General features: G+C 42.4%; 2 protein-coding genes across 9 annotated transcripts in view; one reads left to right on the top strand and one right to left on the bottom strand.

The window, feature by feature from the left end:
• The window catches only part of mark4b (MAP/microtubule affinity-regulating kinase 4b), a 58,894-nt gene extending 38,708 nt beyond the window's left edge, over window positions 1–20,186 (top strand). For 5 of the 8 annotated variants that reach the window (XM_040037846.1, XM_040037845.1, XM_040037843.1 and 2 more), the window contains 12 exons: window positions 1,787–1,857; window positions 2,089–2,145; window positions 2,368–2,604; window positions 3,059–3,178; window positions 3,343–3,442; window positions 3,806–3,915; window positions 4,204–4,393; window positions 4,490–4,710; window positions 5,151–5,254; window positions 9,341–9,619; window positions 15,028–15,072; window positions 16,728–20,186. In XM_040037846.1, coding sequence (XP_039893780.1) covers window positions 1,787–1,857; window positions 2,089–2,145; window positions 2,368–2,604; window positions 3,059–3,178; window positions 3,343–3,442; window positions 3,806–3,915; window positions 4,204–4,393; window positions 4,490–4,710; window positions 5,151–5,254; window positions 9,341–9,619; window positions 15,028–15,072; window positions 16,728–17,061 — 1,868 coding nt within the window. In that variant the 3' untranslated portion in view covers window positions 17,062–20,186. Of the gene's footprint in view, window positions 1–1,786; window positions 1,858–2,088; window positions 2,146–2,367; window positions 2,605–3,058; window positions 3,179–3,342; window positions 3,443–3,805; window positions 3,916–4,203; window positions 4,394–4,489; window positions 4,711–5,150; window positions 5,255–9,340; window positions 9,620–10,823; window positions 11,722–15,027; window positions 15,995–16,727 lie in introns of those variants that run through there. The other 3 variants (XM_040037848.1, XM_040037849.1, XM_040037847.1) reach the window with 3 other exon arrangements.
• Window positions 20,187–20,275: 89 nt separating this feature from the next.
• ckmb (creatine kinase, muscle b) lies at window positions 20,276–25,061 on the bottom strand. Its single transcript, XM_040037855.1, has 9 exons — window positions 24,933–25,061; window positions 23,581–23,693; window positions 23,301–23,397; window positions 22,717–22,871; window positions 22,329–22,461; window positions 22,056–22,227; window positions 21,453–21,576; window positions 21,163–21,352; window positions 20,276–20,850 (listed from the first exon to the last, which is right to left on the bottom strand). Exons 2-9 carry the CDS (start codon window positions 23,671–23,673, stop codon window positions 20,672–20,674), a joined length of 1,143 nt encoding a protein of 380 aa, XP_039893789.1. The 5' UTR covers window positions 23,674–23,693; window positions 24,933–25,061; the 3' UTR covers window positions 20,276–20,671.
• Between the last annotated feature and the right edge of the window lie 922 nt (window positions 25,062–25,983).

The raw sequence follows: 25,983 nt of genomic DNA, 5'->3' as shown, positions 1-25,983 counted from the left end.
CTTTTTCGGAGCTGTTCTTCTATTCATCTTGCTCTCAGCCATTGTTCAGCAGTTTCCCAGGCACTAATCTATTTTTGCAGCGTCTTTATTTTTTTTTTTCTTCTGTCTTCGTGATCCCTTAATCTCTCTTCCCTGCTCTCTCTGTATGTTGTGTGATCTCTTACTTACAATGCCTAATAAGGAGACATCAGCTCACCAGCAGACATGCAGCTCAGATCAGCTCAGCCTGCTTCATTGTTTAACAAATTAAATGTTTAGAGGGAGGACGGGTAAACAAAAGGATTTCATACTTTATGTTTCCCGAATATAGTGTGTCCAATTACTTTGCTTATATCATGGCGCCTGTTGCTTGGTCAGGCCTCTTCCAGGGCAAAGGGGGCCCTCGGGCCTCCGGCCTCTAGGCCTGCGGCTCGATTCACTCTGGCACAGCTGGCTGCCGGCAGGGCCGGCGGGCACGCCGGTGCAGCCCCCTCTGGTTTCTGCTCCGTGGCTACTGGGCGACCCCTCGTCTGGGGCTCTCCTCAGCTCTTCCCCGGAGGGTGGCACGGATGCCCCTCCGGTGGTCCTCCTTGGGCTCTCGCACTCTGGGGCCTCTGGATGTCTGGGGCCTGGATCTCCTCCATGCCTGCTTCATGCCCTGGGGGACAGAGTTATGGCTCTCTACATCCTCTAGCAGATCATTACATGGGGAAACCTTTTGAATACAAGCGCGCTGATCCACACAGGTGTGCACACGGGTGTTCACTGTTCATAGAGATAAACTACACCTTTCTTGACTGCTACTTCAAGGCACATTGTGGACTGTCGGTCCTGCGTGCTGCACAACAGCATTCAATATTTAGTATTTACTGCTGTTTACACTTAGCTAGATTAATGCGATGGTGTTGTGTTTAGTATGTTGCTGTTTTTTGGGGGTTTTTTTGCTTGTTTTCTTGTCTTTTTCTTTCTCCCTTCCCTATCTCTCAGTCATGTCTGTCCCGTCTGTAACAACTGAAAATAAAATAAAATAAATAATAACAACAAAGGTCGATCAAATGGACCAATACGGCAAGGCCGCGATGGCCATAAATGCTCTAAAACACGAGATGGCCCAGGGTCCAAAGCCGGGCTGCCAAAGGGCTCTCTGGATGGATCCGCAATCTGTGAAAATTGCTGAATTTAATAAGTCGAATTAATAACTTCTGTGATGTTTTAAATGCACTGATGCTGCTTTTGGTCCCTTATTCTCAAGGAGTCACTACAGCAGGAAACGGCGCACATGATTTGACAAATTTTACAAATCTTTTCCCCTCCTGATGCAACGCTAAAGAGATTTTTGTCTCCTTCTGATTTTGAACCAAATGTTGTTTGGCACATTTGTAAACCCACTCACTACAATCCTCAAATTTTAATGCAGTCTAATGATAGTAGATTGAGTGTTGAAAAAAACTGAGAATTATTTAAGTACTGCTAATTTTTTTTTTTTTTAAATCATTCTTAGTCTTTGTTAATGGGTGGTTCATTAAATAAGAACAATAAATGGCCTGTATTTGTATAGCGCTTTACTAGTCCCTAAGGACCCCACTGGCGCCACCGGGCCCTCTGACCACCACCAGTAAGAGTCTTGCCCAAAGACACAACGACCGAGACTGTCCAAGCCGGGGCTCGAACCGGCAACCTTCCGATTACAAGGCGAACTCCCAACTCTTGAGCCACGATCGCCCCACAATACCTTTAACAGTCCGACTGGTGACTTCCACGCCCACTTTAAATACAGGAAGTTTTCAATGTTTTTGTGTTTTTTCAGGGGAAGTGTTCGACTACCTCGTGGCTCATGGCAGGATGAAGGAGAAAGAGGCCAGGGCCAAGTTCAGACAGGTCAGTGAAACTCCACAGCTGGCCTCAACCGTATGTCTGAGTGCGTCACAGCCTAAACCTCATGCACAGCTAGTCTTTCAGTTTTAAAGGATTTATCAATTTATTTATGAATTTAGTTTAGAAAGCGGGCATTGGCATCTTTGAATTGAGCTTGTAGTATAGGAGCCATTCATTTGAAGGACAACATTAGGTTCAGTTGTATGAGCTCATTTTGTATTTCTGTCTCCTTAGATTGTTTCAGCGGTGCACTACTGTCATCAGAAGAACATTGTTCACAGAGACTTGAAGGTGATTACCCAGAATCTTGGCACAAGATATTAAAAATTCCTCCTTTTAGATAAGTGTAAATTATTTACAGAATTTACTGAATTACCTGTAACATTTTCAAAGCTACAAAGCTTAATTTAGGCCCAAAGTGTGTTATAGATTCAAAATAATAGTCAGTTATTCTTGAGTTTATGAACCTTGTCTGTATTCAGAGTTTTCCGCTGTCTACCATGTTTGCTGCAGGCGGAGAACTTGCTTCTAGACGCCGACTCCAACATTAAAATAGCCGACTTTGGCTTCAGTAATGAGTTCATGACGGGTAATAAACTGGACACGTTCTGTGGCTCCCCGCCCTATGCTGCCCCCGAGCTCTTCCAGGGGAAGAAGTATGACGGTCCAGAGGTGGACATCTGGAGCCTGGGGGTAATTCTGTACACGCTTGTCAGCGGGTCCCTGCCCTTTGACGGACAGAACCTAAAGGTGGGTGACATCAGGCCAGGGCTTTTCAGATTGAAATGTCATTTGAAGTGGCTCAGAGCTTACAGCCTTATCTGTTTGATTTTTTTTCCTCTTCATTTATTTTTTATTTTTTGAGAATAATCCATCACGGAGATGTTTTTGTGCATTAATTTAGATACAGTCACGTGCCTCTGAAGCCCAGATTATTAGAGAAATTTAAACAGTTTTGCAAAAACTAACCTTGTAGTTTACATTTACAATGTTAACTAGTTTTTAATTTGTCTGAAGTCATTATAAATAGCTCTTAATCTCAGTTCTCTCTACATTTAGCCCATTTACAGCTGCAGGATCACATAATGTACAATTCTGAAAAACAATAAACTTCCATTTAATTGTGTTATTGTTGTTTTTTTTGTTGATGTCTTAGTGCACCTGTAGTTTAAACTAATGGTGTCCGGATGTGTGTTGTGTTCAGGAGCTGAGAGAGCGTGTTTTGAGGGGGAAATATCGCGTGCCCTTCTACATGTCAACGGACTGCGAGGGAATCCTTCGCCGCTTCCTGGTCCTCAACCCCACCAAGCGCTGCTCGCTGGAGGTGAAGACAGGTTTATTGCACATTCAGTGGAATAAATCCAAGACGCATACACAGAAAATATCCAAAAAGAAAATATAAATGTCAGATTTGTGATGTTTTTTTTTTAAATCAAACATGGCAGTTTTAAGCTTTCTGTGTTTTCTCTCATTTTCTTTCATGACTAGCAAATAATGAAAGACAAGTGGATTAATATTGGCCATGATGGCGATGAGCTGAAGCCTCACATGGAGCCTGTGGAAGACTTTAACGATACCGGCCGCATTGGTGAGAAATATCTTAATCACTAATATGTTTTCTTAATAATTTAACATTAAATGATATCTTTTCATGAGGTTACTGAAATGAAGGGTTAAAGAAATATTCAGTAAGGTCCTATAGGCAGAGTTTTTATCCCTAAACCTTTGGAGGCATTCCTCTTTATTCAGTGGGAGGTTAAGATAAAAAATAATAGTGGGTGCCTTGATGTTCAAAAGTGGCCTAATTTTCAGCTTTTGAGCAAACACTGGAATATTATAGGCTAAGCCTCTTAAGTAAAATGTCAGTACAATGTTACCATTTAGCACCATAATTTTAAACTGTCCAGAACGTTTCGTTGTACAGAAGTTCTGAAGTATTTTTTTGTTTTAGATGTGATGATTGGGATGGGATTCACCAGAGAAGAGATCAGAGATGCGCTGGCCAATCGAAAATACAATGAGCTCACTGCCACATACCTGCTGCTGGGACGCAAGACGGAGGTAAATCGTTTCCTTTGCTCCTGACCTTACGATGACGCTGTTAATAAGCTGTCATGGTTAATACTTAGATATTATGCTTACATAGCAGTAAAACAGGGTTGAGAAGATAGTTTTGGTGCCATCGCTTCCTAATTTGTTTACACTTGTGATGTGCTACTGTCATGACACCCAGACTAATTAAGACTGACATATGAACTGGCCTCTGTTGCTCTCGGTTGATGAAGATCAATGATCGAGTCCAGTTGTAATTTTATATCGTTTGTGTGTCTGTGCATGTCTGTATCTCAGACGGAGGTCACTGACTCTCGGTCTAGCAGCACTTTAAGTCTGGCTCGAATCCGGCCCGGCGGCATCACCAACGGAACAAGCAAGCACTCCACTTCTTCTTGCTCCTCGGGTGCACAGTCTTCCTCTTCTGGCCATAAGGCACAGCGCAGTGCCTCCACGTACCACCGCCAGAGACGACACTCTGATTTCTGTAAGGCAAAATACTGATGACTTTTATTTGTTTCTATTCATCTTGAGACTTTGAATCTGCATAAATTTAGCTCACTGAGAACCTTTGCTCTGTTAGGCGGTCCAGCTGTTCCAGGATCAACACACCCAAAACGAAGTCCCAGCGGTGTAGCTGAAGGGGCGGGGCTTAGAGAGGAACGGCTGTCGATACGCAAGCCAAGCACCAACACTGTTGGCTCCCGTAGCATCCCCACCCCCTCCAGTCCCATGGTTAGCTCTGCTCACAACCCAAATAAATCTGAGATACCTGACCGGCGTAAGGAGGTTAACTCAACCACGGTAAGCCCAAAAGGTTTATGTGCGGGTGGGAGGAACCGTCTAGTGAATCTAATCTGTCACTTTTTAACCCCCTTATCAATACAACAGATGGCAGAGCCCTAACAGTCCACCTAATCCAATCACCTCAGATTACAGCCCTTTAAGGCTACGTTAAAATAAATATAATGGGAACCAAAAATAAAATATCCTCCACAGACTGGAGACAATCAGAGAAGTAAAACTATTACATGTTTTGAGATAAATCATCAAATTAGAAATTAATCATGAGAAATGAAGAGCATAGTTTGCATGCAAAGGGTTGAAGACTGCAGTCAGAATAATCTGAGATTAACTCTTTAATGTTCTCCACGGCAGATACAGGCAGAGCTCAGAGGTCAATCCAGGGCAATCTTTGTTTTCACATAATCTCACATAATTTACAGGCTTTTCTTCTCCTCCAGAATAACATCCCTGCTAGTGCTATGACTCGAAGGAACACGTATGTGTGCACAGACCGATCCAACTCTGATAGACACTCCCTGCTACAAAACGGCAAGGAAAACAGGTGAGAGTTGCAAATGTGTATATGAAGTATAAGATCCACTCAGCAGGTACTAATGAGATCTTTCAAAAAGCAGACAATTTGTTTCTTCGTTATTTCCCTAGAGGCCTCTTCTGAAATCATTTTAAACTGAAAGGGGGCAGATTAGCTTTATTTGCGTGAATTTGGACCACATTCAGTAGCATTCATGTATATCAATATATTTATTAGTAGAACACAGCCCGATAAATCGCCCGCACTTCAAACCTCAGATCAGAATTTTGTTTAAATATGATAAAAATCTCTGGCTTCCATTTACAGACTGTTAGGTCTGGATAGCTACACCCTCACCTCAGTTCAGACAGCTCTAAATTACACCCATTTTGTCCCTGAAGAGCCTTAAAGGCAGTGAGTTAAGTATAGAATTGAAGCTCAGGCTGGTGATTAAATGGCTGGTTTCGCTGGCACATTGCATCTTCACATTGCATCTATTTTAACTATTTTCAACACTTTGGGAAATGCGTTTGTATTAATTGCAAGTACAGTGGAACATGTCACTGATAAGTTTTGTAAAGACCGGTTTGACTGGTACAGCTTGTCCCCTTTTAGCACAAAGCTTAGCATGTTTCACACACACATTTTGTCTCTTCAAGACAGGATGAAGGGCTTAACACTGCACATCAGTGGCTTTGTCTTTGTTCTGTGTGCAGCTCTGTGTACCCAGTGTGAACTGTCTGTTGTTACGACAGATGGTTGTCTCCTTGTCGGTCTCTGAGCATGGCAGTCAACGTCCCCTCTCTTGCTGTGTCTGTCTCACTCTACTTCACTCTCTCTCTCTTTTCCTGTGGTCACTGTCTCACTTTCAGTCTGTCTGCCCTTTTTTCTGCGCCTCTGTCTCTTTATCACGCTTTAATTTTGTCTCTCAGAGGGAGAGCCTGAAGGTTTCTGTCTGCTGTCTGACCTCCAGTAAAAAACATTTGCACACATGGGGCAGTTAGGGGTAGGCCAGGCGAAGGGTGTATCAAGTGCATACAAGTTTTCAGATCTTAGTCAGTCAAATCAGCGCACAAAAAATGAATGAAGTGTTTGTGCAAATCATTTTTGGTAGGAGGGGGTATCATATGATGGCGACAAAGAAGTAGTGAATGTTGGTATGAAAAAAATGCCAACAGTGTGACATCAGTAAACTGCACAAACGTGTCTACCTACCATCATGCTTTTCAAAATAGATACGAGGAAGAGGGTTAAAAAACAAAAAACATCAACTGGTGATTTGGATGAAACGCTGAATCACTGCTGTTCAGGAGACGCTTACTCTCCTGCGAGCAGAGAAGACGACACACCCCACACTGTTCGATTTAGGCATTGCACCGAGGCAGCATCCTCTGCTGTAGCTCACTGTTATGATTTAACAGGTGGTGTTAGCGCGTGCAGGATAAATGTCTGCTCTAAACAAAGGAAGGTTGAGGAGAAGAGAAAGCAGAGGGGGGAGGAAGAGACGGGAGAGGAGGTGAACAGGAGGGAGCAGCAGGATGAAGTGAGGACTGGCGTTGCACCAACATAACCCTCCATTTGCCTCAGAGGCCTTGTCAATGTGATGCCATGCCAGAGTGGTTGATGGGAAAATCACGTGCATGGAAGAACAAACACACGCACAAATTGTACATGAAAACTGTCTAACCTGTAGTCCTAAAAGATCAGAATAAAAGCCCAAAATACTGCGCATGTTCGGTACTTGAATTTACGTGACTGTTCGTTTGTTGATTGCCTACATCAGGTCCTCCGCTGAGCTCAAACTATGTTTGAAGAAACTGTTTTCACAAATGCGCTGCAGCCCTGAACATTTCAAGGCCTCACCTCACAGAAGTGCACGTGAGAGCACAAATATCTGATGCAGTCAGATCGAATATTAGCTGATTTCTAACCTGCCAGCAACCTAGGACATCGGATTCTGGGGATTGATGTGTGACCAGGGCGGGTAATAGCTGAGTGCATTTACAGCTAGCAAGTGGGCATCATGTGTCCTGCCTCCTGCACGCTCTACCAGGGCAACTCCCTTACCTAAAGCACACAAAGTATTTGCAGTAATGACAAAGCATTAGGCGGGTCATTTCCTGGGGCGTGCTACATGTGAGAAAGGGAAGCTGTGTCCCGGATTCCTCAGACACTGTCCAAAGTTCATGTTTGAGGTCAGCTTGTGATAAGACTGGAAGATAAGGAACTTCATTATCAGGACATAATGCAGATGCTCTTTGGTATATGAAAAGAGCAATGGGTCAGCTGTAATAATCCATGTATACATTAAAAACAGAAATCAGAGGAGTTCCTCAAACTCTGGGATGTCAAACTTATTTTACATTTTACATTTTACAGCCCATTTTTATCTTAAATGGGTCAGACCAATAAAACTCCCCTATCTGTCAATGTAAACAAGCTTAATTACACGTTTAATCCTCAAAATATCTCAATGTAGGAGGGAACATTTTCAACAGTATGCCTCAGGTTTGTTTTAGTTTTTTTTAATGGTGACCCCTATTATAAAAAAACTGAAATGTCTGTGACCGATTAAGACATCTGTAAACCTTTAATTGTTTAACTAATTCTTAATTACGTTGGTATTATACCAATGGCCAGAGGGGAGGTCTTCATCAGTAGGAAAACTATTAAAACCTCAGAAAATACAGTCTAAAAGTTTATGCCTCGTTTACATTTTCCAGAGCGATCCACTGGGTTGGATAGGAGTCTTTGCCGAGCCCATTCTGGTCCCCGGGCCTTAAGTTTGACATCTCTGCTTTAACTAATCAAGCACTCACATTAGTTTGAGGCACTGGTGAAACTTGTGTACAAAACCACACACAGCTACAGAACAGAAAATGTATTTTTTTCAACCATCCCCCGTCCCGCTGTCCTCTGCTCTCTCCAGCCCCCGTGTGCCCCCTGAGGTGAGCCTCAGTAGGCAGCCAGTTCACATTGACGCTAAACGATTTTGCTCTGCAACGGCTGCGCTTCAGCTTAACCCATCTAATGGCTCTGTCCCACTTGAACCCTGTGTGTGGGTGTTATCTAGAGCGTTATGAAAAGCAGCCTCAGGCCACCAGCCAGCCTGAGAGTCAGGGGTGGAGAGGTGTGTGTGTGTATGTGGTTTATGTGCGTAGGTGCATAAATGTGTGACAGGAGAGGGGAACTGGACATGAGATAGTGGGGCATGCAGGCGCTCACAAGAGAGAGAATATTTTGGGTTAATTTTCAGGTTAGAAAACAACCTGTGTGAAATGTATGACAGCTAGCTCTGCTGGTCTTTCTGTCTTTTACTTTTAGACTTTATTTTCAGACTTTTCATTTTTCTTGAAAAGTCTGAAATAAAGTCTGTTTGCGAACAGCTCATTATAATTTCACCTGTTGACGTCTTTGATTAGAATTGTAAAATCAAACCAGACAAATAATTATTTTTAAATTGTTAATTGTTAGGTTGTTAAATATACTCAAGGATAATTCACCTTTTATCAGCCAGCCAGTTATCAGTGTCCATAGATTTTGTTTAATACTGCAAACTAATGATGGAGCTTGTCTTTAACCCCAGTTTAAGCCATGAAGAAACCCAGTTACGTAATGATTAAGTGTTTTTAAATGCACTTGGCATGTTAAATCCAACTTAAAGCCATAAGTCTGCTAATAATCTGCACTTGATGTCAAAAAATCCAAATGAAAGATGAAAAATTCTTATTTTGCTATCGAGTGTTTTCTGCCACCGATTCATTCGAGCCTTTGTTTGTCACAAACACATCAGTGAGTCACATCACTGCTCGAGGTGCCGTGTTTTTCCAGTGAAGATGGGTCACACTGGTCTATTTGGGGTCTGAAAGTGAAGTGAAAATGCGCAGTTTTGTGATTGTTGCCTAACACTGGCTCAAACAGCCTACGCTGCAGTTATAATGTGAATGTAACTTCTCTGGTTTGATTCTGTTTATGTTGAACGCGCTTCCTTCCAGATGTTTGGAAAAGCCGTAATCAAATATGTATAAATGGTTTGGTGCTTGTATGGTTCCTGAACAGTTGCACTTGTTCTAATAGTCTAACTTGCAACTTCTCCACCCTCACCCACCTCTCCAGTTCCACATCCCACCGCCTCCCCCCTGCCTCCCCCTCTACCCACAGCATTGCAGGTGCCTCTGGGACCTCCTCCTCATCCTCCACGCCTTCCTCCCGTCTGTCCCGGGGATCCACAGTGAGGAGCACTTTTCACGGAGGGCAGATTAGAGACCGCCGGCCTCCCTCTCACGCTCCTCCAGCGTCTCCTACGCTGTCCCACGATGCCAGCCCACTGCCCCATGCCAGGACCCGGGGTACGACCAACCTGCTCAGCAAAATCACCTCCAAGCTGACTCGCAGGTAAGAGGAGAAGCTAGATGTTTGAATGTCAAGTCTTACTGTTTTTGAAAGCTTTAAGTAACAAAGAAACAGGGAGTGGACGGGGCTAACTGGTAGAAACACAGTGGCTTGTTAACAAATCTGCACGTATTTTTGTTAAATGTTTAGTAATACTGCTAATCGTTGTGGTAAAGTGACAGTACAGGCCTGTCTGATTATGAGCTTACAACTAGATAGTGTAGTTCTGCACATGAAGATCATTTCGATAACCTTGCTGCCTGTCACGTCTCCTTAACCAGTACTAACCTACCAGCCTTCCTTCTCTAATAATTCAGCTTTACAGGCTTCAGAACTTGTCCTCCGGAGTGTCAGACCTGGGTCTAATAGTGTTCAAATATTGTTCGCCAATTTAATTTTCTCACATTCAAGATTCTCAGTCTTTTTTTTTTTTCGCCACATCCACATCTTCATGGAAATATCCACCCACTGCTAACCACAGATTCAAACATCACAGAATACTAAAGTTACCGTTTACTGCACTAATTCATTTTTAGTTATTTAGATTTGAGTGTGGGGGCTGTGTAATGTTCCAAGTGTGTACATCTTACTACACTACAAGACAGAATATGAATTACTCTGTCCTGAAGAAGTAAAGCTGTCTGCATGTAACAGTAAACCAACAGTAAACACACACATCCACACAATCCTGCGACATCGATGGACAGTATATGAAGACCAGTTTAAATTTATAAAAATTCGATTTTATTCAGCATGGTTACCTCCTTTTTTCAGTTCCTCCCATGAACTGTATTCCTGAGGCACCTCCGCCTTACTGCACCTTACTGGCAATTAAAGCTAAAAAGGTAAATGATAACCTATCTGACCCAGGTCTGCGCGCTAGGTGGACACACTGTATGTCTTTCACGGTTGTTCTTGGCTGCTTATTGTTGCTTTATCTGTTTGTTTGTTTGATTCTTTAACCACTTTGGCTTTTTCTCGCCAGTCACCTTCCAGTCTTCTATCCTTCTTTTCTTGAACTACAGTACCTGATGTTGAATTCTTCACCTCTTCTACCTGTGCTTCTTACTGTCACTCTGTGTTGTCTACCCCTTCACTTGCTTTTTCTTCCACTCACGTCTCTCTTTCAAAAACTTTCAATTTTCCATTTTTTTCCATTCCTCTCATCCTCTCTTCACCTCCTTCTCTTCTTCCTCTCTCCTCCTAGGGTCACTCTTGACCCTTCTAAACGTCAGAGCTCAAACAAGTCCATGTCGGGCTGCACCCTCCCGCAGGGAACAAAAACAGTTAGTAAGTCTTCCTTTCCCATGTTTTCTGGCTGCTTCTGTCCATCTGACTGTCTGTCTGCCTGCCAGTGCTCAGTCATCCCCTCTACCCCTCATTCACTGTTGCAGTCTGTTGCAGGTCAGAGTTTAGTTATATGAAGTTTTATCTGAGGCAAAGCTACTCTAAAGGTAGTAATTAATATAAATAAGTCAACTGTCTCAGTCAAATATTTCCACTAAAATTAATATTTTAGCTTCATGGTGGTAAAATCAAAATTTAGATTTTTTTTAAAGTGAAGAATAGTTGATAAATGAAATAACATAAGCAGGTCTTAAAAAAAATCTTAGATGGCCTTTGAAGTACTATCCAAAGACATGTATGCAAAACGTCCGGCCCCACCAGTGGATTCAAACCCAGAACCAGTTTGCAGGATACGTGTGAGAGAAAATATGAAAAAGCCTAATATGCAGTTGGAATTTAGTTATAAAGCATATTTGTCTTGTGATTGCAGGCCGTTAAAATACACTTTAATGCTTATAGACTAAAGGCGGGGTTCTTGTGAGCATTGCGTGTGCATGTGAAATGCTGCCTTTCTTTATGTTGGTCAGCACTATTTGATCTGCAGCATCGACATAACTGCTCAAAAGTTCTTCGATTTATTAAAGACATTTTTATTTTTGTAAAATCTCTTTATTATTTATTATTTTTAATACATCCATCTTCTTATCTGGATCAAGTCCGATCAAATCTTTTACTTAAATATATGAGTACTCAAAACATAATAGTGCATAACTTTGGGCTACGTTGTGTTTTCTGGTTATTCATTGTGCATTCATACATAAAACGGATAAAAACAGTTGTTGCTGCATTAAAAGGTTTTTTAAAAGTCCCACGCTTAACTTGCTTACCATGCAGAAATTTGTTGTGATACATCTTCTCCTTTTATGTTACTTGATGTGCTTATTCACCCATGCTCGGTCACTGTTTGTACACACTCGGTTTTATGTTTCCATTAACTGACGTAAAAGGTTATAAAAATCCAGGATTCAAACTTCCCTTTAGAAAGTTGAAATGCAGTAAGACTAAACTCTGCAGATCCGTGACTTAAAGTTGTGGCCTAGTCCACACTGATGAAATGTTTGATGGTTGCTTCTTCCAGTAGAGCAGCTTTATCTCAAAACCAGCGTGTTTGTGTTTCTAAAACTCTGATCAGCTGCTGTCTGCTTTAGTGTCTCTTTGTCACTCCTCCCATCTCCAGTGGCTCAGCTTTAGGCTGTAGCACTCACTACAGGCTGTAAACAGCACAGCACCATTACCTGCTTCTAGCAAAGCACTTAAAAGCAACAAAAATGTGAATTATTTCTATTTTAAATGTATGTTTAAGTTTTCCTTTTTACTGTAGTATGGCTTTAAATGTTACCATCAGGTAGGATGTTAGGTCTTTTAGCTATTATAGCTAGAAATCACTACTCACAAACAAGCGCATGGACAACACACACACTGTTGTTCATGCAGAGTGTAGAATAAACAACACTATGGAGATGTGTGTGTATGTTTGTGCGTTCCCTGGAGTATGAGTTTATTGCAGATCAACTGCACTACTTTGAGTCACAAAATCAACACCATATGTTTGTCCATGCTGTTAACAAATCATCAGTCGTGCAGCAGCAGGGCTTTGGATTCTCAGAGAAAGCAGAGAAACCAGGACAGAAAGGAAGGGGGGGTGTATTTTATACAAGAAAGACACAGGGGGTGAAGGAAGAAGAGCTGAGATGAAGACAGGCAGGTTCTATCCCTCTGAAAAGTGTGACGTATGGTGCGTTCCTGAATGGGTTTTAGCAGCAACGTATGTCAAAAATATCACTTTTATCCACTTCTAGATAACGGTCTTGATTTTTTCTTCACATCTAATGTTATAAAATATTATTTCAAGTGTTTAAAAAGATATTTTTGACATCAGTCCATAGCTAAGGATTCTTTCTAGAGCAAACAAACTGAGGAAAGGTCTGAAGGGTTTTTCAGGTTGGTATTAGGAGACTAGAAGGCTGTGCACAGGATGCACAGGACGTTTTAATTTAGACTAAGGCAATGTGGAGATTGCTGTAATGGTATACAAGGTGTCAGAAAGCGAATGGATCATGCTGTAACTGTTGACAATTAATGCGATACAACAAATATGTTGAACCGTGACTGTAAATGTACCCAGCGTGCGTCTTAGCGCTCCGCAGGAGAAGAGGCTTGTAAGAAGCATCTGGGCCTGCTACAGTCATCCTAACCGACTGACCCAGCATCACTGCAGTCTTAAACCAGGATTAGTTATATAACCACAGTTTATCTGTGTCTTAAACTGGGATCGCGCACAGCTCTCCCTCACGATACCAGCAGATTGTTCTGTTACACTGCCGCAAATTGTCTCTGTCTGTCTCTCGTCCCAGTTTCGGTCTTTTTTTTCCTCTCCCTTTTTGCGTCCTTGTCCTCTTCTTTTTGTTCTGCTTCTCTCTCCCCCACACAATCTGTTTTTTTGCAGTTTACATACTTTAGCGTTTGCACACAGTCACTGACTCACAGCAGAGTCTGGTCAGTCTGCCACTCCACACTCGTTGCTCACAAAACACTTGAATTCCTTCATGAGGATGCGATGCTCCTTGTTTTGGAGGAGCAGGAGTGTTATTCTCGTTCTTTACACAGACAAGATGTCAAGGTCATAATCTTTATAGAGCACCTCAAACTCAATTATAATGGTCAAGTTTAGTGTTCTTAAACCTAAAGAATTCCCCTCGAGATATTTGCTCAATAATTACTTGGATAACTTTTTCCCATAAAGGTGTATCCCAGTGGTTATTCCTGGGGATTAGGACGGATCGCTCTCTACTTTTTATTTTGTGTGACGCAGTCAAAACATTGAGCTACGCAATCTAAACATTTGTTTAGCCCTGATTAAAACCTCTGCACCACAACAGCTCCTTAGTCAGAGCAACGGTCATCTTAGTTCATATTAGGTTTCATTTTTCAAACTTAATCTGTCAGTGAAAACTCACTGCTGGCTCCTTCAAAGTCACCCCCATTTCCAGGAATAGAGATCAGGTTGCCATGCTGGCGGGAAGGAAGCCATCAGTCAAGTGCGTGAATAGCAACAGTGGCCCCCGGTGGACACAGATGGGATCTGTATTAACCAGCCCGTCTGTGTGAGTAATCGTAGCAAATCATATGGTCCTGGAGACGGCACAAACTACAGGAGAGAGCAGACAGAAAGTCAATGACATGCAGCTATTAAAGAGGGTGGAGGAGAAGAAGAAGTGCCCAGTGCATCATGGGAACTAACTAACTATAAGCTTCATCAAAGAGGAAAGTTTGAATCCTAATCTTAAAATTAGAAAGGGCTCTGTCTCCTGAATCCAAACTACAGATGAAGGCTCTATGTCATAGTGTCCTATATCTACTAACCGGAAGACCGGTGGTTCAATCCCTGGCTCCTCTAGTCTGAATGTCCTCAGCGAGACACCGAACCACAAATTGCTGCTGATGCATCCATCAGCGTGAGATGTGGGCATCATATAAAAAAAGGGCGTGCACAGAATAGAGCACTGTCTGAATGTGTGGTGTGCGTGAGTGTGCGTGAATGGATGCATACGACCGCTCGCAGTGCAGTAGGAGTAGAAAATGGCAGTCTATTTGTCCAGTATAAGCTAAAACAAAAGTCGTGAAATGCAGTCGTAAAGCCTGTGAAAAAGCTGTCAGTACAAATGTATCTCATGAGTACCCTGCTGGCATCTTGTAACTCACTAATTTGTGCTTCTACCAGCATTAAAGTCTGCGTTTGCGTGAGTCGTGTAACACAAACTATGTGTTGAGACCTGGTCTGCTGCCATAAATTCACCCCCTCGGCATTTGTTCATCCTTCTCACTCGTTTTGTCGGTTTTTGTGGTTTCACATCCATCCAGTGTTTCAGTGCAGTGAGTGCAGGTCGGTGATCCATCTGTGATTTGAAGATCATGTTCTGTGTCGTGTTTAGTGGATTGGTCCATTAGCTGTGCTGCTGATTGACAGGAAATGGGGGTGGGGGGGGTGTAGAAGGGGAGGGGTTGTGTGAGAAAGCGGTTGGCCGATTGATTTCTAACAGATAAATTTCTTTTTTCTTCTTGAGGGTCACAGACGAACCTGAGAGAATCAGCAGATCTCCGGTCACAAGGTGAGTAAACATGTTTTAACCAGTACAGGGAATAAAGTTCCAACAGAGGCTATTTTTCACACGGAAACATGTCGAAGCACGCAGGAGGCAGGAAGACACATCGTGCACACTCACTGAATTCAGGGTTCAGTTAGCAGAGCCATGTTCTCACCAATCACAGGTTCACATGTGATGCAGGTTTGCAGCAGTAACCCTCGATACCCTACAAAGTGTTTTTTTTTTCCCCTTACGCAGCCGAAACAGGTCATGAATAATGAAACGCATCAGGCTATTTATAAGAAAGCTCAGCAGTGTGAGTGCCTCTGTCACATTTGTCGCCAAAGGTCAACGCTTGTGAACTGTTACAGATAAAAGGCTTTAGTTACCGATTATTTTTCAAATTCAAATTATTAATTAAGGAAATTATCCCATCCATGTAGTGTAGATTAAGGAGAGAATCTTAGGCTTTACTGTTAGGTATAGATTAAGTTACTCAGCACTATAAAGAATAATTAAAATTTGGTTTGTTTTTTTCAGTGTATTGTATAATGACCTGCTCTATTCCCTCTCTACAGTCTCTATAATGTGCTATAGCACATCTAGATCATCTTAAAGTCTTTGTCAAGTTTAAAGGCAAATACAAAACTTGATACATCATGTAAAGTCTCTTCCTTGCAAGCATCTTAAATAAAAAATAAAAAGACGTATGTAAACCTCTGTATCAGAAATGTGACCTGCTATAAATGGCTGTTACTGCTGTCTATTCTTTTCTTCATTTATTTGTTACTGAGAGGCTACAGAGATGAACGTGTGATGAAATCACACTCATGCTGTTTCATATTATTTATATGAGACATACTTGAACAGAAATCATGGCCAGCACACAGCACACAGAGATATTTTTCACCTCTGGATGAAATTCAAAAATATTTTTGTCAGTAATCAAAAGCCACATGAGACCACTGAATCATAGCTCAGAGGTCGCATTCATTTCTTGTACTGTAATCTCTGTAAACTGAGTCTCGGTCTCTTTTTATTTTACTCAAACTGGTGTGCGCTCCCTCTCAGCCTCAGCTGCTCCAGCCCAGTCTCAGGTTAAAAACAGCAGGTAAACCAGCTGCACCAGGCTAACATTAGCAAACGGACTGTGGTGGTAGATGCTGAGTGTGTCTCCCTGTGGTAGATAATAGAACTATAATGCTGGACTAATAGAAAATGCATTAAATTATATTTTTTACCAGCAGGTTTTATGCTGTTTGTTGTCACGTGTTGCTCCAGAACAAGAAGTCCATTACAGACGATAATTATTGATTACACTGAACACTGACCACTTTCATGTTACTCATTATAAAACATTTTTAAAGAAGAAATGTTTATTTTCATATCTTATTTGAACAGCAATTATGTGTTAGTGTAGAAAATAGACTTTGACTCATCTGTGTCCTAGGAACAGAATCAAAATGCAGTGATGTGTGTGATATTAATTGTCTTTCTTCTCCTCCCCTCCCCCTAACCACTCATATTCTCACACAACCACACATTCAATCACTTGTCTTCACACTTTACCATTCATCATCCTACATTTAAATCTCTTCTTCTGCCTTTGCTCTTCTCTTAAAAACTTTCCATCTATCGCCTCCATTTGCATCACCCCTCCCTTTTCTTAACCTTTTCAGTCGCCATCTATCTGGGCATCAGAAAGCGGCCGAGCCCCGGACCCCCCGATGCGGCTGGGATGTGAGGGTACGGAGCCCCCGCGACCCGGCCGAGGTGGTGCTTGCGCTGCGTGAGGCGGCACAGGGCTGCGGCTGCCAGGTCCACCTGGCCGGGCCTTTCCTCCTGTCCTGCACCCACGGAGCAGCCGGGGCCCGCGTGGCCTTCGAGGCCGAGGTCTGCCAGCTGCCCAGCGGGCTGGGCCAGAGCAGCGGTGTAAAGTTCAAGCGCCTCTGGGGGGCACCGTTAGCCTTTAGAGACATTGCCACCAAAGTGTCCAAGGAGCTGGAGCTCTGAGGGCAACCGGGGGTGGGGCAGATTGACAACGCACAGGACAGGTTAATGAATGATGAGGGATGAAGAGGAGAAGGGTCACAAGCCCTCTTCTCTTCATCCCTGGGCTCCACCTCAGCTGGCGTGGCTAATGATGCCTCGCCTCCGCCAAAGACCCTCTTCTTCTGATGCCACCAGTCACAGGCAGACAAATGGATACACAGATGTGGATAGCCCACCGCTGCAGGCTTATGATGACCCTTGACCTTGGAGCTGTCAGTGACCTACAATCCCTGCTTAACACCACCACTATAAAAAAATGAGCCCATAGAGTCAGACTGTTTTTGTTTTCATGATTTCATATTTGATGATGATGATGATGGGGATGGTGCGAATGATGGAGCTGAATAAGTTGTTGTTGTTGACATTGTTATTCCTTTTGTATCATATTTGTTGTCATTCCTTTTTAAAGAGCTGCTATTTAAAGAAATGTTTTCATTTTTGTGTATTAAGTTTATTTTCTTTCTTTAGTGCTTTTAAAACGGGCAGACATTTGGCAAACGTCACATATTTAAGCGAGGGCGTAGTGTGACCTCCGGCCTCTAGAGGGAGACATGCAGAAATGCAAAGACAAGCGTTGCAGAATTTCTGCCCAACCATGAACAAAACTGGTGTTTCTGCTCATTTGGGAGTCTGACGTGTTTGCATCATTTCAGGTAAACCGCTTCTCTGCCTGCTGGGCTCATAGCTGGCAGGTGAAGCGCTTACAGACAAGCAAAGCTGCCTAATAATACAGGACCAACCTGATTATTTAAGCGTTCGCTCTGATCCTTAAAAACAAATACAACTTCACCAAATGTTTGTCCTTTAAAGTGCTAAGTTTAATGTGTTCCTTGCAATAGAAGAAATTAATTTTAATACCTAACAGGAAGTTCCTGTATCCATGTTGGTTTCATCAGTTTTATGTTGTATTTTTCTTAAAAAAACAAACAAAAACAACAAGCCAATCGGAGTGCATTATTGTGACACAGACACACAAGTTAAACAACCAGTGTGTAGGATTTTGTAGCATCTAAGAGTGAGGTTGGGGAAAACATCCTTACAACCACATGTTAGGCTCTCTCTTGAGCCGGTCTTTGGGTTTCTTAGTCTGACCCAGTTGACGGTTCGATGCTCTGGATGCAGGACAAGCTCTCACTGTGTAGATACAAATGGCTAAAGTTAAGCTAAAAATGTGCAATGCGTAGTTACATGTGCTTATACACTAATGTAAACATAACTATGAATGCCATATACATTTCTGCTAATGGAGCTTCGGGACTCCTACGCACTGGTCCTGATGAAAGTAGTTCCAGTAAATAAAGAGTAAAATGCATTTAATGAAAATACATTTTTGCCCATCAAAATTTTAAGAAGGAATACTTCTTTAAAAAAATGGCAACTAAAAAGATTCACTTCCTGTTTTACCAGGCTAATCCAAACACGATTTAACCTCCTGCTTCTGACAGTCTCCTGGATCACTCATGACCTGCTCAGGGTTTTGTTTTAGCCACATGCCACACGAAGTCTTATCAGTTCACCCTGGAATCGCTGTTTTCCCTTCACCTAACCATAAACGCTTGAGCTGGCAGATGCTGAGAGGTTAAAAACTTGGTCCATTTTCCAAAAGTGATGACTCATATTTTTAATAAAAACATTCATAAAAGGAAGAAAGAGACCTTTAGGTTTTTTCCTCATAATTGTATCCCCAAGCAAATGCTGTAGTGTAGGAGCTGATGCTTCACTGGGCAGTTAACAGTACGAAACAGTATCCCAGCTTTTTGCTTCACTTGAGTGTAGTGCAATGCAGACACAAAGCCAAGAATCAAGACTTGAATAAGCACCGATTACGATTAACAGGGCTCCTTGTTTGTTTTATTTTTATTTTTTTTTATTGCTGTAACCTTTTTGAATTTTGTTGAGCACTTTCTTTTCTATTTTTAAAAACTTTTTCCCCTTTTTTCTTTTTAACATCCCATTTTTTTCTTTCACCCATTTAAAGCCCACTACAAAGAATACTAAGAATCATCCTGAATGTCTTTCTTTGCTTATATGGCTGCTTGACTTTACATGGTAAAACCAGCTGTGACGTCTTCAGGTTTCCAGGTAGATGTGCCACTTGGTTACAGTGACGTTACTGTAACCAAATTGGAGGGAACCGATGTACAGGTACGTTTAAAAAGTACCAAATTTCTGATGAACTCTCAACTCAAATGAAAATCTGTCTTACATCAGTCTTTTTTTTTGTGCTTTATTACACTGATTTCTTCTTTGAAACATCTTTACCAAACTGTAGACTTTATCCTCTGTTTACCAATCAGACTGCAGCACTGCTGAAAGGTGTATGACTGTTGACCAACCAGACTTAAGTATTGCTGTAAGAGGTTTTTGACTGTTAACCAATCGAACTCCTGCTTTATCAAAGCTTGTGGCTTGCGCGTTGATGAGGCAGTAGTTTAAAGGGGGAATGTGACCTTGAATGACCTTTAAGAATTCATTTTTCTTTTATAAAAACAAACACTTTGCTGCTCATTAAAGATCATAGTTACCAAAATTATACCAACAGAGACTCCGCTTAGCGCTACGGTGATCACACATTGGTGCACGGACACTGATAACTCCAAAATCAAAAGGTTGTTGTACGTCTATTGTAACTCTATAAAGCTACGCAACTATAACTTGTCCTTTTCAAGTATGCAGCATCTGACAAAACACTGGGAATGGAAATGTTGGATGTTAGAGCAGATTTGTGATCTTTCACTACAGCAATTTATCTGTTTCATGGGAGATTTCAGCCGCGGCAGGTCTCCACCGCTGTCTGATAATGTGAAGCTGTGATTTAGGGCTAGTTTTGCAGATTTCTTTCTTTGTTTGTTTTATTTTTTATTTCGTGTATAACGGAGCCTCGCCCCGTGGGGCTGTTCTCTAGATACGGTTAGGGCCGCGCTTTAAGGCTACAGTTCTGTTGTGTAGTGTGTTTAAAGCCGTCGCTGTTATCAGTAAAACTTAACTTATGGGCTGAAATTACAGAAATGATCGACCTGCAATCCTGCATGTCTCCTTGGAAATAATGTGTCACACAAAAATAAAGACTTTCAACCTCGTTCTTATTTTATGTCTGTTTTGTGATTGCTGCCAGTGAAATTAATGTTCTCTTCTCAGGAGATCTCATAAAGAAAAGATGACATAACCAGGAAGCTTGATTGTCACATGGGGCATCATTTAATAGTCCATTATATTGTACAACCAAAAAAAAAAATTCCTTTGGTGTGCGTGTACATAGCCATGGTCAGACTATGTATGGATTGATCCCAGGATGTTACCGAGATGATGAGAAGAGAGATGGTTAGAGTTAGAAGAAACCAAAGACAGTAGAGGAGAGGATGAGAGGAGTAATGATGGCAGAAATAAGTAAGAAAGGAAGGAGGATGAAGAGAAGTGGAGTGTCTGTTGACGGAAAGAAGAAAGCAGAAAGTAGCCAGTTGGCCGAAACCAGTAAAATAACTTTACAACAAGGCTACCGCTTCATTTTTTTATAAAATAAAAAAACAAAACAAACTCCGACAGTCATTCGATCGTGGGATGTCTGTCCACTTTACTTCTGGGCGGGGATCATGCCATCAATGGCCTCTCCCTTCTCAAGCTTCTTCTCCATCTCAACCATCAGCTTGACGCCATCGACCACCAGCTGGACCTGATCCACCTCAGAGGAGCCCAGACGGTCAGCATTGGAGATGTCGAACACGCCGCCCACAGAGGCTGTGTCCACACCGCCTGTGTCAAAAGATGAGGACAATAAGAACAAGAAGGCTCAAGAGGAGGTGTAGGGGGAGGAGGAGTTACCCTTTAGCCACTGACGTAGTACATGCCATCAGCAAAGACAACTATTCCCTTTTATCAGCTTGTTTCAGAGGCACAGCTGGATGACGTGAAATTAAAGGCTCATTCCCACATCAAGTAATTTTACTGGAACTTAGACACACACACACACACATCATCCGTCCCAAAAAAGTGACACTGAGGTGGTTGTTTGTACATTAAATGCTTAATATGTCTGTTTATAGCTTCAAAAGCATTTTTCCGCACCTGTGCCACGCTTCTGCAGACGCAGCCTGGTCAGGATCTCCTCAAACTTGGCGTGTGTGCTGAGCTTGGGCAGCTTGACGTGCACGCCACCACGCAGTCCGGTTCCCAGGTTAGAGGGGCAGGTCAGGATGTAGCCCAGATGCTCGTTCCACATGAAGCCGTGGTTGTGCTTCTTGAAGATCTCCTCAATCTGAACGGTGAAGAGTAAGAAATTATTCATCCTACTGTTGTTTAAGAGCCCAGCGAGTCCAAAAAAGGAAACCATAGAAAGTCCTGTTTGTGAGTATTACCTTCTGCAGGCCGACACAGAAGCGTCTGAAGACCTCCTTCATGTTGCCTCCCTTCTGCATGGAGATGACACGCAGGTGATCCTCCTCGTTCACCCAGACCAGGAAGGTCTTGTTGTCGTTGTGCCTAGAGGAATAAAACCCAGCTCAGTTTTATTTGATTTACAAGCAACAAGCAGCACTTCTTAAAGAAATTTGTGCCACACTTGCAGGCTTTCTCTCTATATTCAACCAATAAATTGTTAAGTTGACCTTGAAGATCTCTGTGGATGTAATCAAATGACTTACATCATTTGTAAAGGATGTAAGTTTAAACTGCAGCTTCAGTGACATGAGACGCTTTAAGAGATGTTTAAAAGAAGAAATAATTGGTGTTTTCTTCATATTATGCAGACAGATGGTAATGATGTCAAAGATTTGCAGAGGAAGGGCAGATGGGAGAATTTCTCTCAGATGTTTCTAATGTGTTTGTGTTTTCATAAACGGAGAAAAGCTGCTGTCTCGGCTGATTACAGCACGTATCTGATCACCCTGCTTTTTAAAGAGGAGGAAGAAAATAGAATTGTCTTCAGATTTATTGGTTGATTTCCCATTTCTGTTTCTCACCAGATGCCTCTGGCGTCAGGCCAGTCGCGGGCCATACCGGCGCAGGTCAGCAGGGGGGACACGGGCTTGTCAAACAGGAAGTGATCAGCGATCAGCTGCTCCTGCTCGGCATCAGTCATGCCATCCAGGGGGTAGTACTTTCCCTTGAACTCACCCTCCAGGCTGGACAGTGCTGAGGAAGGAAGGTGTGCGGCACAAAGATGTCAGTCTGTGAATAAAATGAGTTTTATAAACATGTGGGTTGTTCTTATAGGTTTGACATTTAGCGTTTACCCTCGATGGACAGATTCTGGATGGCTCTGCGCTCTCCACGGCTGTTGTGGGGGGGCAGGGTGAATCCCTTGATGCTGCGGCCAGTACGGACACGGCTGGAGAGCACATAGTTGGGGTCCAGGTCATCACCACCCTGGAACACAACACAGACATTATAATTATGTTATAGTATTTCATAGTATATATTTTGATTTCATTTCTATAATAAATGAATGCGTCTTTCATTGACAAACTCAAAGAAATGAAATGTGGACCCACATTTTGAGGGATGTGGAAGTTAACTTCTAAGTTAGTCCAGTTTAAGTACATCAGCTTTAACACAGTTTAGGGAATGAATGTGATTAGGCTGGTGTAAATGTGGAATATCGAACAACACTTGACTCTTCACCTTCAGGTTCTCGAAGTTCAGGTCGGTCTTGTGCTTGTCGGTGGGCTTGTATCCACCATGACGGTCGGAGATGACTGGGTCCAGCAGGTCCTTGAAGACCTCATAGGACTCCTCATCACCAGCAACGCAGCCCACAGTCATGATGAAGGGGTGACCTTGGGACAAGAAGGCGAGTAGGAAAGATTTTAACCGTGCTGTATATCAAATAAAGTAGCAGTAAAACAAAAAGTATACAGGAAATGTCTTCACTCTTAATCTTTGTCCGTTTGGTCAAATTCATTAACACAACCAGCCTGACGAGCAGATGCTGACGAGTCTGGGATGTTGTGCTGTGTTGTTGTACAGGTGTGAACTTCTTAAATCTTACAGCCTGACTAACACCACCCGTATTAAAAGTAAACAAAAATTTAAATGCCTTTGAAAATGAAGTGAATCGTTCCTGAACCGGCAACAAAAATGTCAAACTAGGAATGAAATAAAAGTAAAACCTATAATGCCAGTAACCTAATCACAGGTCGTATTTGGTTACAGGTTGTGCTACAGTTATTCATGTCTCGTGGTGCCTGTTTGCCTTTGCTTCTCACCAGGGTTGTCGACACCGGTCTGGATGACATCATCCACGGTGAAGCCGCTGGGGGTGGACTTGCTTCTCAGCTTGCCGTAGATCTCCTTGCTCAGCACCTACAGCAGATAACACATGCAGGTCAGCCATGTGACTCTCCTGTCTTCAATCTAAGAGATCCCGAAAGAAGTAATCACAGCATTTTTGCAACATGCCTCTTCACAAAACCCTGAATCGTGTGTCGTTGAAACTAAATAGCATCTGAGCCCATGTGTGTGGCAGTAAAGTGTCCGTGTTTGTACCTTGGCCATGTGGTTATTGTGCATGGTCAGATCGGGGTACTCGTCGTCCACCGAGAACTTCATTTTGTAGTCGTTGTGGCAGTTCTTCGTCATGGCTGTGATTCTTACTCCACCTGACAGGAGACGGGGGGAAAAGAGGACAGTGTGCTGTTTTAATTATTTAGGCGGGATCATGCAATGTTTCCCTTATCAGAATAATATGACAGAAGCATCCATGAAAAAAATGTGTCAGCTGTGCTGTCTATGTCCTCTTCCCCCTGCTCTTCCTTTCTCCCAGACGTCTCACCACCTGTCTCCCCCTCACAGCAAACATTATTAATAGCGTAGTCATGCCCCCTCCTGCACTGCACCCGTCCCACCTCAAGCTCATAACGATGAATGGCTTCCAAGGGAGGCGAAAGCCTGCATGGAGTAGTTTTCCACAGAAGTAATTCAGCTTTTAAAATAGCTTTAACAAAATGAAAACAGCAGAAAATATTAATTCTCAGAAATAAATGAGGTTCACAGTTTTATTTTTCTATGCTCTATGATCTATTTTGTTTATTTCATTTAATTCCTTTTTAGCTGAGAAAAAGCAGTAAGAAAGAAGAAAACTACTTTGGTCACGTAACCTTTTTAACTTCTGCAGAAATTAATTCAATAACAGTTTAGGAATCTGAAAAGGCAACAGGCGCTGCAGCTTCATAATCAATCAGGTTGTTGTCAAGAATAAATATGCAACTCCTCCTCACTTCTTTCTTTTTCTGTTTGCTGTCAGTGTCTCTTTCCTTGAGGCCGAGCTCAGTTAGTGGAGGTGCATTAAACTGATGATGACACCTGGTGCAGCGAAAAGGTCAAAGCCTGCATGCCTCACAGACGGCTGTGCAAGTTCCATGACTATATCAAGCGCTCCTAAACTATTCAAAGACATACCTCAAGCCAGTGCTGCAGGCGTCAGCAACAGATGACAGATAGACGCAACTGCTGGCGCGACACTACAGCACTACAAATGGATATGCCCTCAACCCCACACTGCTGCTCACATCCAAGAATCTTTCAAAGAAATGCCTACGTTTCAGGTTACAGTGTGCATCGGTAGAAGAGTATTTAAAGTTTATTTTAGTAGCTTCCATCCCAGAAAAAACGTTTCACAAAAATCCAAGACAGAAATGCAGAGGGGGAGTACGTTTTCACGGCTCGGTGTTCGCCAGCGGTGCGGAACCATTCAGTTTTCTGGTTGCCCTCTCAGACCAATTTTGTTCTCAAAAGGTTTGATCCATATTTAAATGGGAAAAACATCAGAATATTTCCCTTTCATTTACCAAAAAGTCAAACTGAAACATTGCATTCAGGGTTTGTTTTTTTTCTTTTACCTGCTTAGGAGAAAAGAAAGAAGTAACAGATCCCGGGATCAGATCCTATCCACCAAATATAGGGGTCGCCCAGCTCTACCAGGTGATGGACTAAAGTATTTATACTCAGACCTCTGCTGCTATTGGCTGACTGGACTTGGGGTCACCTCATTTGATTGGGCAGAAAGGGTTTTCCGTGCCCGGCTGAGTTTCTAAAAGGCAAGAACCGAGATCACACAACACTGGAGACAAGGGACAGACAAGGCAACAGCTGCAGCGGGAGGTCCAACCCTTCACCTTCTGTCTGCATGTAACTGTTTCATAGCAGCCTGCAGGAAAGGACACGGTTATCTGGAAATATCTGTGTATTATATGCATGCAAAGCAGGGAAATTGTGTCCACATGTTCCAAGTTATTTAACCTGGTTACAGAGTAACTGTGATTGAATTTAGATAAAAGGTACAAATGTCAAAATCCCAAAGTCATGCAAAGGAATATATGTATCTAGCGTTTAGTAAGATACTGTGAAATACTAATTTAGAAGAACATTTGCCTCATCTGTTGTTTTATTTTTTATGTTTAACATTTTTTTATGTTAACCAGTCCTTAAAATATATCTTGGGGGAAGAGTGGGAGGAGGAAAATCCTTAGTTCAACCCTTAAAATATGGAAGAACATCAATTTTTATAAATGATTTTAATTAAAAACATACTAAAAAGTAATTTTTGTTGTCACCAAATATGTTCAGGCTAATACTGTGCAGCCTTGTGTCGATCATGCATGAAGCTTTTAATCTGGTTTGACTTGGTCACTTGTTACAGTAAGAGTGGGAGACTCTGATGGGCATTTGAACCCTGCTTTCGTGTTTCATAAGTGTTCTTGGAGCAGAGTGACCGGAGTTCTCCCTGTTATCACATTTAGCAGCTAAAATAACCACTTTGTCTTGGATTACATCACCGTGATATTCTGGATTACAGATTGGATTTCACTGAGCTGTGGCCCTCTCATCGACCAATTTGCTAAGTGGAGGAGTCTCCATGTGTGACTTTTAGATATGGGGTACAGCTCCCTG

This window comes from Simochromis diagramma, unplaced genomic scaffold (assembly GCF_900408965.1).
Source record: "Simochromis diagramma unplaced genomic scaffold, fSimDia1.1 OVJJ01000463.1, whole genome shotgun sequence".
Taxonomy (NCBI): domain Eukaryota; kingdom Metazoa; phylum Chordata; class Actinopteri; order Cichliformes; family Cichlidae; genus Simochromis; species Simochromis diagramma.
This window is presented reverse-complemented; position numbering and strand designations above follow the sequence as displayed.